The sequence below is a fragment of the Tarenaya hassleriana genome, unplaced genomic scaffold, assembly GCF_000463585.1.
Source record: "Tarenaya hassleriana unplaced genomic scaffold, ASM46358v1 Cleome12, whole genome shotgun sequence".
Taxonomy (NCBI): domain Eukaryota; kingdom Viridiplantae; phylum Streptophyta; class Magnoliopsida; order Brassicales; family Cleomaceae; genus Tarenaya; species Tarenaya hassleriana.
The window spans coordinates 2,615,533-2,628,543 of NW_010962392.1; the positions used below are offsets into that span (position 1 = coordinate 2,615,533).

The 13,011-nt window shown below is 41.1% G+C and overlaps 3 protein-coding genes across 5 annotated transcripts in view; 1 reads left to right on the forward strand and 2 right to left on the reverse strand.

Moving 5' to 3' along the window:
• Positions 1 to 120: 120 nt before the first annotated feature.
• On the reverse strand, positions 121 to 8,358 carry LOC104806689 (regulator of nonsense transcripts 1 homolog). 3 transcript variants are annotated; one of them, XM_010531702.1, is made up of 29 exons: positions 7,658 to 8,358; positions 7,111 to 7,362; positions 6,857 to 7,027; positions 6,674 to 6,724; positions 6,448 to 6,540; positions 6,279 to 6,374; positions 6,104 to 6,154; positions 5,902 to 6,020; positions 5,690 to 5,798; positions 5,446 to 5,568; positions 5,296 to 5,367; positions 5,072 to 5,143; positions 4,906 to 4,972; positions 4,590 to 4,732; positions 4,447 to 4,518; positions 4,242 to 4,370; positions 3,900 to 4,055; positions 3,638 to 3,751; positions 3,455 to 3,553; positions 3,304 to 3,381; positions 3,020 to 3,154; positions 2,743 to 2,817; positions 2,552 to 2,645; positions 2,122 to 2,474; positions 1,983 to 2,030; positions 1,792 to 1,863; positions 1,403 to 1,534; positions 1,204 to 1,323; positions 121 to 950 (listed from the first exon to the last, which is right to left on the reverse strand). In XM_010531702.1, exons 1-29 carry the CDS (start codon positions 8,195 to 8,197, stop codon positions 822 to 824), a joined length of 3,765 nt encoding a protein of 1,254 aa, XP_010530004.1. In that variant the 5' UTR covers positions 8,198 to 8,358; the 3' UTR covers positions 121 to 821. The 3 variants fall into 3 exon arrangements, with proteins under 3 accessions (XP_010530004.1, XP_010530003.1, XP_010530005.1); XM_010531701.1 differs by having other exon boundaries at positions 1,983 to 2,042; XM_010531703.2 differs by having other exon boundaries at positions 2,131 to 2,474; positions 7,658 to 8,197.
• A 393-nt stretch (positions 8,359 to 8,751) lies between these two features.
• Positions 8,752 to 10,092, forward strand: LOC104806690 (peroxidase 65-like). The gene has a single exon (XM_010531704.2). The coding sequence runs from the start codon at positions 8,913 to 8,915 to the stop codon at positions 9,906 to 9,908; it is 996 nt and encodes a 331-aa protein (XP_010530006.1). The 5' UTR covers positions 8,752 to 8,912; the 3' UTR covers positions 9,909 to 10,092.
• Positions 10,093 to 11,144: 1,052 nt separating this feature from the next.
• LOC104806691 (probable transcription factor KAN3) overlaps positions 11,145 to 13,011 on the reverse strand; it is a 3,024-nt gene continuing 1,157 nt past the window's right edge. The window contains exons 2-6 of the mRNA XM_010531707.2: positions 12,880 to 13,011; positions 12,637 to 12,713; positions 12,169 to 12,205; positions 11,968 to 12,061; positions 11,145 to 11,394 (exon numbers count right to left, since the gene is read on the reverse strand). Of these exons, the coding sequence (XP_010530009.1) occupies positions 11,391 to 11,394; positions 11,968 to 12,061; positions 12,169 to 12,205; positions 12,637 to 12,713; positions 12,880 to 13,011 (344 nt within the window). The 3' untranslated portion in view covers positions 11,145 to 11,390. The remainder of the gene's footprint in view (positions 11,395 to 11,967; positions 12,062 to 12,168; positions 12,206 to 12,636; positions 12,714 to 12,879) is intronic.

Sequence of the window (13,011 nt, forward strand, 5' to 3'; positions counted from 1 at the left end):
AAATTCGACCAAACCCCTACTTTCAAGATGACTATACTGAGTCACTGATATGACATTCAGCTAGCTACCGAACACACCCGTGCATGGATGTATGTAAGAATGCATGCATGAAGGGGATGATGATCAAATCCAAACAAGGATTAAAACCAGCCACCGCATCCGACCATAAGTATGGTGTTAGTATCACCAAACCAACAATGAAACCCCTTTTACTTCGGTATTTTGAGTGATAAAAACAAATGACTCCCGATTACTAAGGTACGACCTAATTGTGGGCATCCAGAGTATAATTACACTTCCGAAACGAAGTCGAAAAAGGGTTACGGCCACCAACACTTTCCTCTGAGGTAGGCTCTGTATAAAAAAAAATCATTCACTCCAGCAACTGCTTCTTTGCCCAAAGTCCCATTTCTCCATAGTTGTATCTTCGTAAACCACTCTCTTCTAACCCTTTCGACCAATCTCATGTCATGTAATAATCTCTTCCTCCCATATCTCACCATCATATTACTTCCCTTCTCCTGCGCTTTCTCAAGTCACCCACACAAAATTTCCAGGTACCAGGGTTACTCCTTTTTCTTTCGGCCCTTGTTATGCTGCCAGTTTTCCTTTTTTTTTCATTCTTTTTTCCCTTCTTTTAGTGTTATTTCCAAAACGAAGAATAGAATCTCTATCAGGGGGGTTGGTGAAGGCACAGAACGAGACTCACCTTTCAAACACCAGGAAACCACAAGGCATTTGTTGGATCACTAGACAGCAAAAACCAAGTTGCTGAATTGCAAAGACCATAACCCATTTGAATCCCAGCTCTTTTCGTCCCCTCAGCCATTGTAGGGAAGTTTCGGGTTCTGAGAGCCCTGGCCAGGTTGAGACTGCTGGGGGTTGGACAAGTTCAGTGGCTGTGTGTTGTAGTGTGAGAAAGGCTGCGAATAGAGTGAATTTGGCAGACCCTGAAACAACCACACATACACCTATAAGTATCATTATTTGATGTGCTCATAGATTTGCAAATAAAGCGTGTGAAGCTTCAACTCTTTTAATTTTTCAGGAAGACACTTGTCCTCCTCAATGGTTGTTATGATAACTCTTTTAATTTGATGAATCTTCAGTGAGGCTAGCGAAAAGAAATTTAAAAAGAACTGTCTGCTAGATAACTTAGCATCAACAGGATTCTTCAATTTAGCATCGGGTGGAAAGAGAAACCTGAGCCTGAAGATGGCTAGGGTTGTTCACACCATATTGATTCTTCTGGCCATCGTCTTGTGAGGGATCGGTAAAGCCAGCCTGGGTAAAAAGACCTTGTGACCCATGTGCCATGTACTCCTGTCAGAACAAAAGTGATCTTAAGAGAGGTAAACAAATATACGATTCATTGTTAAAACAAGACCCCAGTGAAACACACCTGGGACATGAAATCATTTCCTCCACCAAAACGAGAATAACCCACTTGAGAATTCTGGTTTAGGAAGTTCCCAGAAAATGCCCCATGGGCTCCTTGTGTGGCATAATCAACAGCATATCCACTCTGTGAGGCCTACAAACAGTTCAACACAATCACGGTGCAAAGCCCGTTAAATATTTAGCCAAACAGAGGAAAAGAAAAATGAAACAACAATATTGCAACATGAATCAGTAAAAATTTATCACAAAGCAGCAAACTCTAAAAACCCAATTTCCCAATCTTCCGCATGGATGGAGCGGGTAGAATTTTGTACAGCATACCACCCTATCCAAACATGAATTGACAGAATTGTTCTCATAATCTCATTGGTAACAGAACAAACAATATACCTGAGTAGAAAAGTCAGCCACATTGTAAGGAACATGAGATCCCTGGCTCTTAAAGTCATCACCCAAGAAATCCTGCCGTCAGTCGCAATAGGAGAACTTTACAACCAATAAACATAAAAACAAAAAGTGGAAAAATACCTAGTGAACAAAAAGCACAAAAAATCCAGCAGAAGGACTAGGTGAGATAAAACCTGCGATATGCCACCCATAGAAAATCCATCTCTGAAGGTCTGACTTCCCTGGACAGGCAACTAAAAGCATCAAATATATTTCCAGAAAAAAACCGAATAAGTCAATGAATAGACAAGAACTTGAAAGAAAAATACAAACATTATTTACATATCCAGGTTGAGATAGCGGACCACCCGCAGAAGGCTGGCTACTTGGACTCTCCAGGGGAAAGTTAAAACTAGGACCAATAGTCCCAACATTTTGCTGAGTCGCTTGTTGGTGGGGAAGGTGGCCGCCGATTGGATTTCCACGTCCACTACCAAAACCGTGATTTCCAGGTTGGGGAACATGAGGAACAGCACCTACAGGCCCACGAGCTGGAATGGCATATGGCTGAGAAGGAGGACCACCAGGAAAGGGTTGAAGTGGTACCCTAGGCATTGGATATCCAGCTGGATGGAGTCCAGGTCTAGCGCCATTGAGAGGGCCAGGAGGCAGATAAGAGCCAACAGCTGTTTTGAACAAGGAAAAAGTTGACACAATAAATCATACGAAAACCAAAACAAGCAGGAAACTACCAGTTATTTACCCCTTCCACGACCACCTCTCCTATCAGCAGTAGAGTTTTCGTTTCCCATAATTCCAGCCCCACCACCATAAAACAGCCTCCGGTCATTGTAAATCTGGAACCCAATTGAAAAGGGGTTAAAAGTGAAAATGCTTTCTGCATATCAGATCTTCGAAATGGAAATGGAAATGAACACTGGAATCATTAAATACCTTTCTTGGTTTCTGAAATTGTACCATGCTTTGCTTTAAATTATTCAGAGGCCCCTCGACCAAGCACTCATGTTCCTAGATATTGAAACAAAATAACGGGAAAACACAAATCAGTCTCATATGACATAACATGCATTTGCATTATTCATCCATTTGAAGCACCAGGACAAGGCCTCAAAGCCCTACCGAGAAAAATAGTACCAACTGCAGCAACAGTAGAAGAAAGACAGAACAATCTGACAAAAGAATTTGTTTCCGCTAAAAGAAAGGAAAGTACCTTGTAATGCGTCAGCAAGCCATTCCACAGAGGCTGTTTACTGAGAACCTTAGGGTTTCCAAGAATAACAATCCCATAACGAGCACGGGTAAGAGCAACATTGAGCCTCCTAGGATCATTAAGAAATCCAATGCCCTAAAAGAACAGAATCAGGAGTTACAAAGTGCTAAGTTGTATCCCTCAGAAGTAAAGCGACACACAAAAGGAAGAAAAATCTAACTCAGAAGATTTGATTAGCTCCAGCACACAATACAGAGCTTTATTAACAGAGAGCACTCACAAACCTGATGCTCGTTGCTTCTCACACAGGACAATATGATGTAATCTTTTTCCCTTCCTTGAAAAGAATCAACACTAGCGACCTGTGATTATGAAAACTTGTTAATAAATGAAGTACTAGATTTGATAACTTTTTGAAATGGACCTCAATAGCACCTCAATTTCCTTGTAAAGTTGTTGTCTGAGAGCACCATTTCTCGACATGTAATTTACAATATATGCCCTCTGTCCCTCGTATGGGGTTATCACTCCAATCTGTCAACAATGAACATGATTGGATAACGTTAATAGATACCAACAGTCCAAGTAATATAGGTAAAAAAATCCTAGTAGACTCACCTGGCCAGGAACTACTCCACTCTTTAAGAAAGTGGTCACAATCTTCTCAACGTTAGCGGCCTCAGTTCGATTCAAATACGAAGTTCCACTAGCACTGATCTCCTCTTGTCCCAACTGTAAAGTAACAGGATAAGTGACAGATAAGAGAAAATCAGTAGCTGGTCTCAAGGGCTTGGGAAAAATGATGTTGGTAAATGTAGAGACAATTTTGCTCGAATGGACCATACACATCTTAAAGTAATCCCCATGTAATTTTTCATACCTGGACATAGAAAAACATGGGACGATTAGGCACAGGCCAGGGAAAGTCAATCCCCGATGTTTGCCTTTCATTAATCGTGACTCCATTCTGGAGAGTGCCTTCATAAAAACTGTTGGAAGGAAACTCAGACAAAGCTGGGTGCATACGGTATTGAACCTGAAATTAGCAATAAGGGATTATTAAGTGCATAACCATTAGACAGCGAAAGAATACCATATTCCGTTCAATGCCTGTTTCTCAGGCTCTCAGCATCTTCAGACACTAGGCAAACTAACATAATTCCTTCATTACCAAGTGATGAAAGATGCAAATTCAAAAAGAGCAGGCAGAACAAAGCAGTACCTGTAACCTAATTGGCTTAACACCAAGCAGCACCAGGCGTTCAAAAAGAGATTGTGCCAAGCCAGCACGGGCCGCTTTCTTGCACATAATGACAGGACCAAGTTGGCAATGATCGCCAACAAGAACAGCCTAATGCAAAAAAAAACTGTGATCAGCCGATAACAGAGAAATAAAACAAAATATCTTCCTTGGAATCCTTTAATACCTGTTTTGCTCCAAGGACCAGAGGGATAAAACACTCAGGTTCTGTTGCTTGAGTAGACTCGTCAATAAGTACCTATTAGAGAGGAAAGATGCATCAGCTTCCACAGAACAGAGATGATATAAAACTAAATAAATATTGCTAACCTGTCGAAATCTAAAATTTGCCAACCGTGGATCCCCCGCACCAACACAAGTGCAGCATATGACATCAGCACTTTGGGTTATCTCGCGTTCTGTAGCTCGTTTAAGTGCTTTGTATTTCTTTTCATCACTGCTTGACAGTTCACCTAGTGACAATTAAAACAGAAAAGCAAAATGAATGCAAGAAGTCTTCACACTTAAAGAGGTGGGAAGACAAACAGCGAAGTAAACAGATCACTTTCACACACTTGATAACAGGAAGACAGATGAAGAATAAAAAACCTCTGCCGCAAATAGAAGCTAAATTATCATGTCTAACCTTGTTCATCTTTCAACTGCTGCAGCTTATGGAGTTCACTCTTCTCAGATGTGTCAAGATGCCTAACCTGCACACAGCCATCCAAAACAATTGAGTTGGAAGAAGAAAGAAATACATAAGAAACGGAGAGATCTGGGAGTCCAAATATACCACCATGCTAACTAACCTGGTAGTGAAGGGTCAAATGCTCAACAGGAGAACTTACAGCTTCCCTTGATTTTGCACACAGTCGAACAACCTGAGACCAAAAAGAAAAAGGTTTTGGGGGGAAAAAAGGAAGACATGGCTGATAAGAATTATGCAATTTTTATCCATAGAACACATGACGATGACAACTTAACAGAATGGACAGCAAGTACAAAAACTACAGAGTAAAGGTAAGGTATTCACCTTCAAACCAGTAGCACTTATCTTTTCAGCTAGTTGGTCTACGGCAACATTACTGGGGGCACAAACGAGAACCTGCTAGCAAATAATGTTAGACCTATGGGTAGAGAACTTGAAGCAAGCATTTCAAGGGGGAACAGAAGTCAGCTTTACTTGTCCCTGGCCCTGTTTGGCCATGTGATAAACAATCGCCGCAGAAGTCACAGTTTTACCAGTCCCAGGAGGACCTTGAATTAGACTAATAGGCTTTTGAAGGACACTCTTCACTGCAAAAACCTACTCCAAGACACGAAATGGAAACAATTAAAAGATGGTGTCACCACCACTCTAAGAGATTGATCTGTAAACCTTCCACAACCTTGTGCCTCGCTTGGGAAGGAGGGAAATAAAAAGTCACCTGAGATGCATTCAGTTCCGGTAGACCAGGTGCTCCAAAACGACGAGGTAGTGTGTTACGCACCATCTGAGCCTCAACTTCATGTCCCAATAAGTGGTGGTAAATATACCTTCACGGAAAGCGCAGCAGTAATTCAGTGGTTATTCATGGCCAGCAACCACAAGAGTGTGGCATCAACAGCGAGGTACAAGGATGTCAGATGACTAACTTACCCACTCACACTTGTTTCATCTACAGCAAAAGTCTTCATTGCTCCCTGCATCCGGTCAAAGCTCGTACTCTTCCATACGAAATCAACACTAAACCCATGGTTCACATCAATAGGAACCCCCTACATGGTAGAGAAAATAAGGCTCTCAATATGGGCTCAGCAGTTGATGTCAAAAGCAAGGCTGAAAATGACATTAAACTCACCTGATTGACACGGAGTTCAAGAGCAACCTCTTCTTGTGCAGTTAGCTTGATCTAGAAAAGGCGATTGAAAATTTGAAATTCCAAAACTAAGCACAGAATTCTTGGTACGAAATTAAAAGTTTCTTGAAGCTTTCAGTCTCAGAGCAGATAATATAAAATCAAGAAAGAGCTGTACCACATGTCCAACTGACTGCCATGCTGGATGCGCTGCATCTCCAGAATAACGCAGTCGGAGTTCATCACCTGGCACTAAACGCAATTCATTGTCCTCCTTCATGAAAAAGTAAGTTAGGATTATATAGTGATACTCAAAGCTTAATCCATAACAGTTAGGTCTCAACCACCTTTGGGAAGACGAAATATGCAATACGCTTCTTGTTAAGACCAATATCCCAGCGAACTGTGACATTATCCTTGCTTTGAGACTCTTTCATCATCTACAACATAAGCACAATGATAAGACCCTATAACATTCGATAGAACAGAGCATAAAAAGGAAGATATGAAAAACAACTCAATGTGTCTGAATTCAGGAGGAAAAAAACCGAGACCGCATGATTGAACACTTACTTTGTCATAATCTGCTTCAAGCTTGATAAGAGGTGCGAACACATTTTGATACTGCAAAAAGGAAGAAAGATGGCCAGATAAATTCAATAAAAGCATAACCCAAACAGAAACCTCAAGCTATCCACCGACATGATGAGATATATTCACACTCTAAGACCCTTGATGTTATATTATTTACTTTACCTGATATGCATCTTCATACTTCAATTGAACAGACTGAGGTTCATCATCAACACCAGGTTTTTCAAGATCTTCAAGTGTAGCATCAGGATTAGTCTTCCATAATTCCTCTATCTTGTTTATTTGTTGTGCACTAATTTGACGTGCCCTCAACTGTTCTTGTTCAGATGGAACCTAAAAACCAAGAATATACCGTAGGTCATGAATGGGAAGTCCCATCCACTGATCCAAAACAAAAAGCAGGAACAGAAACAAACCTTAACAAGCCACGGTAGGAAACACCTATCATCGATCAGAGGACACCACTGACTTAGATCCCAGTTCATGTCCTTCAGGGCATTTACATTTAGACAAGGTTCTCTACAAAGAAGGACAACAACACTCTCTGTTTTTGCTGAAATGAATCCGAGGAGGAAGACATTTCGACACCCACAGTTGTAGCACTCAAGAATTGTTTCCCCGAGAGGGCTGTCCTTATGGAGACAAACTTCCTTGTGTTTTGCTCGAACCTTAAAGAACAGACGAAAGGAAACCCATTTAGTATATAAAAGAGGTCAAGTAGTTTGCTCAAAAACCTTGAACAATGGAAAAGCAAATATGCTGCAGGCCCACCGCATAAACAATCAGAGAACACATGATCACTTAAAGAAAACTTAGCACCTGCCTTAACCACGACAAAACACATGATCTAGCAATTCTGACTTTAAGTTTTCTAGTTAAACTGCACTAGAAACTAAAGCACTTCCAGACAAAAAGATGCGATACAGGAAGAACTAAAACCGAATTCCAGTATCGTTTACTAACCAAATGATTGACAATATGAGAGCCCGAGGTATTTCCCCTCGAATTGCAGAACCACTTCCGACAAGACGCAACATTGCACCTCACAACGCAAGCCGGATTCGAGATACCACAATACTTGCATGCGTGCTCTGTGAAATCCCCTTTTCCATAATCAAAAGCGTCGTCATCCCCGGTCTCCTCGAAGTTCAAATTCCCCATCCCAGCCGCCAATGCATCAACCTGACTGCTACTACTACCACCACCACCACCGCCTCCTCCAACTCCACCGCGTCCCCCCTTGGAGCTACTTCCAGGAGCCGGCGAAGACAACGGGGAAGGCGACGAAGCCTCGGAGTGGTGATCTCCGGCGGCACCTCCGCGATCGGATGGGTCAGGGATGGAGAGGGAATCAGAGGGCGTGGGCCACGCTGCCGGTGATCGGAACTCAGGGTAGTCGAACTCAGACTCGCCCTGGGTATTGAATTCCAAAAAGGTGTATGCGTCGGCGGCTGTGTCGGGCTGCGACGCCGTCTCGAAGAGGTTGTTCTGTTGAGAATCCATGGAAATCGGGAGGAATCAAAGCTCCCAGGTCACGATCCTTCGACTCCTCTCTTCTTCGGTCTGTATTTTGTTGTGCTTTTGGAAAGAGTTAGGGTTAGGGTTAGGCGTTGGCGAAGAAGACGAAAAATCGAGAGAGCGGAGAGAATGAAAGGGAAAACGTAAGTGCGTGGCTCTGAAATGAAAAGGGCGCGTGGGATGATAAAGGAGCTGCGCGTGTTGAGACGCGCCTAGTCACGTGACATTGGTCCTTTCACCACTTCCGTCGGCACGTGACGTAACCACCATATCTCTACTTTAGCACAATTTGTCATCGTATATTTTTCTCATAATGTTACAATATACGAAGATAAATAACCAACCTTTTCTAATAGTCTCGTTAGCCCTTTTACGTTCAAAATATAGAAACCGATAATTTTATTAATTAAGCGGTTAAAAAGGGATTCAGGACAATCAAAATAGAAATACAAAAATACAAAAATAGAAAAAGAAAAACAAACAAGAAGGCATGCAGCCTCCGACCACACGTACATATAAAGTGAAAGCTACAATTACGTCCCCTCGTATCGTAGCCACCCTCTCTCTCTCTCTCTTCTCCACTAGAGAGAGAGCCATGAAATAATCTCTTACCTCTCTCTCTCTATTCCCCAAGAGAAGTCTGCCCTTCTGTAGACCTCTCTCAATTCATTAATAGCGTTAATTATTGCAATATCGTCGAATGGTCAGGATGGATATTCTACGTGTTTTTCCTCACATTCTCCTTCTATTTCTCGTCCTTGGCCCGATCTTCTCCTCGGCCGTGGACCTACGTCCGGACTACTACCGGAAAACGTGCCCTGATTTCAATAAAATCGTACGAGAGACGGTCACGGCCAAGCAGGTTCAACAGCCAACGACCGCGGCCGGGACCCTACGTCTTTTCTTCCACGACTGCTTCTTAGAAGGATGCGATGCGTCCGTACTGGTGGCCACGAACTCTTTCAACTCGGCCGAACGGGACGATGACCTGAACGAGTCCCTCCCCGGTGACGCCTTCGACATCGTCACTCGTATCAAGACAGCCCTTGAACTCTCTTGCCCTGGCGTCGTCTCCTGTGCCGATGTCCTCGCCCAGGCCACGCGTGATCTCGTCACCATGGTTGGAGGTCCTTTCTTCGAAGTCAAGCTCGGTCGGAAAGATGGGTTGGTGTCCAGATCTAACAAGGTACGAGGAAACCTACCGATGCCGAACCAGACGGTCGACCAGATCTTCGGAATGTTCAAGAAGAACGGTTTCACTCTCCGGGAGATGGTGGCGTTGAGCGGAGCTCACACCATTGGATTCTCTCACTGCAAGGAATTCAGCGACCGGATCTTCGGGTCACGTGCCGATAAGGAGATCAACCCTCGATTCGCGGCTGCCCTCAAGGATCTTTGCAAGAACTACACGGCCGACGACACGGTCGCGGCCTTCAACGACGTGATGACGCCCGGGAAATTCGACAACATGTACTTCAAGAATCTGAGGAGAGGGTTGGGGCTGTTGGCTTCGGACCATGTTTTGTTTAAGGACAGGAGAACGAGGAGGTTCGTGAAATTATACGCGGCGAACCAGACAGTGTTCTTCGATGATTTCGCACGTGCGATGGAGAAACTCGGCCAGGTCGGCGTCAAGGGCGATGGAGAAGGAGAGGTGAGGCGCAGGTGCGACCATTTCAACGATCTAAACGTATGAGAAAAACGTTCTGATGGTCTGCTTGTTCCGTTTGTCATGAACTATATTACAAAGTGCGTATATATATATATATATATATAACCATTCAGGGGGTGGGATTTACATTTTCTTTTCATGGAAAATGCGATTGTTATATGAAGGTATAGATGTCATATTATGGAGATTCTAGATCAAGTTTTATCTATATATACTTTTGACAACTGAAAAAAAAAATTAATGATCGGTTGAGTTCTCGATTTCAATCCGATTTTATATATCCAAATCTCTATTTAGATAATTAAACCAGTGAAATGGGATGCAAAACGTTTGTTTCGCCCTGAATTCGAACTTCAAGTTAGGGGGTAGAGCATATATATTGCTTCCCGATTAGTTTGGACATCAACACACATTACCAAAAAAAAAAATCTAAGCCTTCGTATTACAATGTGTGGTGAGGATTTAATCATCATCGTATAAAAAGGTATAAATATATGGAAGTTAATGCCGATCTTGATTATCATGTTGTCATAAGTTGCATGCCTTTGTTCAGACCAGACAGATGTAACATGCATGAATGGATGTAATGGAATTCCTGAATACCCACCGCGTAATAATTAGATTTGTCATGGGCCCGTATTATTGGGCCGAATTTGGGACCGGCCCATTTTGATGTGGCATAACGGGTCGGATAGCTCATGAAACCCGTTTTGATGTGGTCGCAACAAAATTGAATTATTATTCTTTTATGGGTGTCCATTTCTATGCTTGCTTTGGTCCGTATGGATGGATGAAATAAATTATGAGAGTGAAAGTCAAAGGCGGGTCAACCTCAATGTATCTGACACGTGGCGTGCTTACGGAGTGGTCAGCGTCAGAGCAGTCGTGATGGTGACACGTGCGTCAATGTAAATCTGTAATGATGATCAAATAATTTCGTTCAACCTTTTTTGCGATAGAACTCGTTTCACCAAGACGAATTATTATTTTTTATTCTGTCATCCGTAATGTTAATTCATTTCCAAATCCTATTGCATTTTATGTCAAATAATGGAATTTTCCTTCATTCTACGTGGAATAACAAAATTCATAAATAAAAATATTTTGGGATGAAAAAGAAAACTTTTTATCGACATGCAAAGTGTAAATATAGGTCCAGTTTTTATCAAATATACTGTATACATATATATATATATATATATAGGTCCAGTCTTCATGGCATCAATTTTGTTCGTAGTATATTTTGGTCTGCAGGAGAAATAGCACACAAAAGCTACGAGATTCATTTGAATCTCTCTGGATAATTATAATAACAATGACAAATCTTACTATATTATATATATATATATATATATAATGCAATGATATACGAAAATACTAATTAGGTAGTGAGATTTGGTGTGGCCAAGATGAAATCGAGATTAGGAGTCTGTGCCACGGTGATGCTTGATGAACCAGATGACATTCTCTCGTAGTTTCGGCGTCTTCCTTCCGCATTCTTCCTTTTTATCTATCAAATATCAATTTTAAAACAATTATTAAAAAAAAACAAAATCTACAATTAATGTCTATACACATATATATATATATATAGTACAATATTTCCACTCGCTTTTGTTCCAACAAAAACAAACGGTCTTAATTACAGTATAATCGTAACAACATCTTATAAAGCATGGTTTATTATATTATAAATTTTGCTATAGGATTTATAGATGATGTATTTATATATGATACTCATTTTTGTACCTCTTTTTTGGATGGAAAATATTCGCTGCTTGATGTATATATGTGTATATATATACACACATATATACATATATAGCAGTGCGAAGAGAAAGTGATTAATCGAAGTTATGTTTTAGTCAGAAATCAAACTCTGAAAAAGTCATTTTTTAAATAAAAAAATCCGCATAAAAGAGTCAACTTAATTTATCTCGTGGCAATCAACTGTATATGCATGTGCATATGCACGTGTATATATATACATGTGTGTATAGCAGGCTTACAATCGTGCGTGTATGTGTGTATGTGTTTCTTCAGTTGAAAAAGATTAAAACAAGACAAGATTCCAAAGCATTACCTCGAGGAGTTGTTCCACAGACCTTGGAGATTTCTTCCTTTCTGCTTTTGTCCCTCGCAGTTCCCACCAGACGATCCATTCCCACAAGCATCATCTGAATATGCGTTTCGATCAAGTTACATTTGCACCGTAAACTTGTCCGATTAACAACAATACGAGCCCATGATCAGTAACTCGACGACTGTATATTACATAACTTACCCGACCCTTTTTCAGCTGATTTGATGGTCCGGTACATCTGAAATTAATTTAAAACACGTTACACCATGTAACTTCAATACACTGCATGCATGGGCTCCATATATCATATACCACGATTTTCTATTAGCTATATGCCACTACATGTTCAAAGTCGCATATATATATATATATATATATAAAGTGAGAACAAAGCAAAAACAAGACTTTTACGATCCATAAAAATGCGTACCCATATATGCATGTGTCTACGTGTTTTGTTAACGACGGTTTAAAAAATGAAATGTTTGGTTACTTTAACCCATCAAAAAGAAAGGATGAGTGTATATACGTGGATATATATATATATACACACACACAACAGTATTTTATAGCTGTACAAATCTATAATAATTAACTGTGTGTATATATGTAGGGTTTACGTACAATAAATTTGTAGATGAGGGCATCTAGAGAAAACATGGAGAGTACCTGTAGATGAGACTTAACATGTGCCAAGGTGAGATCTTGCACATCCATGAGCTCAAGAACTGATTTAGGTGTTGCTCCTATAATTAATTAAATCCCATGGGAACAAAACCCCCAATAAATAATATATATATATCCACAATTTAGAAAGAAAAAAAAAGAGATAGAAGAAGAAGCTAAACCCCATTGGGCCACTTTTTTTGTGACTCATATGGATCATTATATGAAAAATAAAAAGAAACATACTTTCATGACCGCCCAATAATTGAACAGCATGAACAAAGCGGGCGTGGAGGGTCGTCGTCCAACGCATCCTCGGAGCTCTTACTCCTCGTCTCTCCATAAACTTTGACGTGAATCTCGGTGAAGACGACGCTC

Excerpts from the sequence above, each read along its gene's own strand:
- LOC104806689 (XM_010531701.1), bottom strand. The coding sequence starts at position 8,197 with ATGGATTCTCAACAGAACAACCTCTTCGAGACGGCGTCGCAGCCCGAC. Across the intron at positions 4,056-4,241 it reads TTAAGCCAATTAGGTTACAG|GTTCAATACCGTATGCACCC; the intron begins GTACTGCTTTGT and ends TGCTAATTTCAG. Across the intron at positions 2,475-2,551 it reads GAGAGGTGGTCGTGGAAGGG|CTGTTGGCTCTTATCTGCCT; the intron begins GTAAATAACTGG and ends TGTTCAAAACAG.
- LOC104806690 (XM_010531704.2), top strand. The coding sequence starts at position 8,913 with ATGGTCAGGATGGATATTCTACGTGTTTTTCCTCACATTCTCCTTCTA.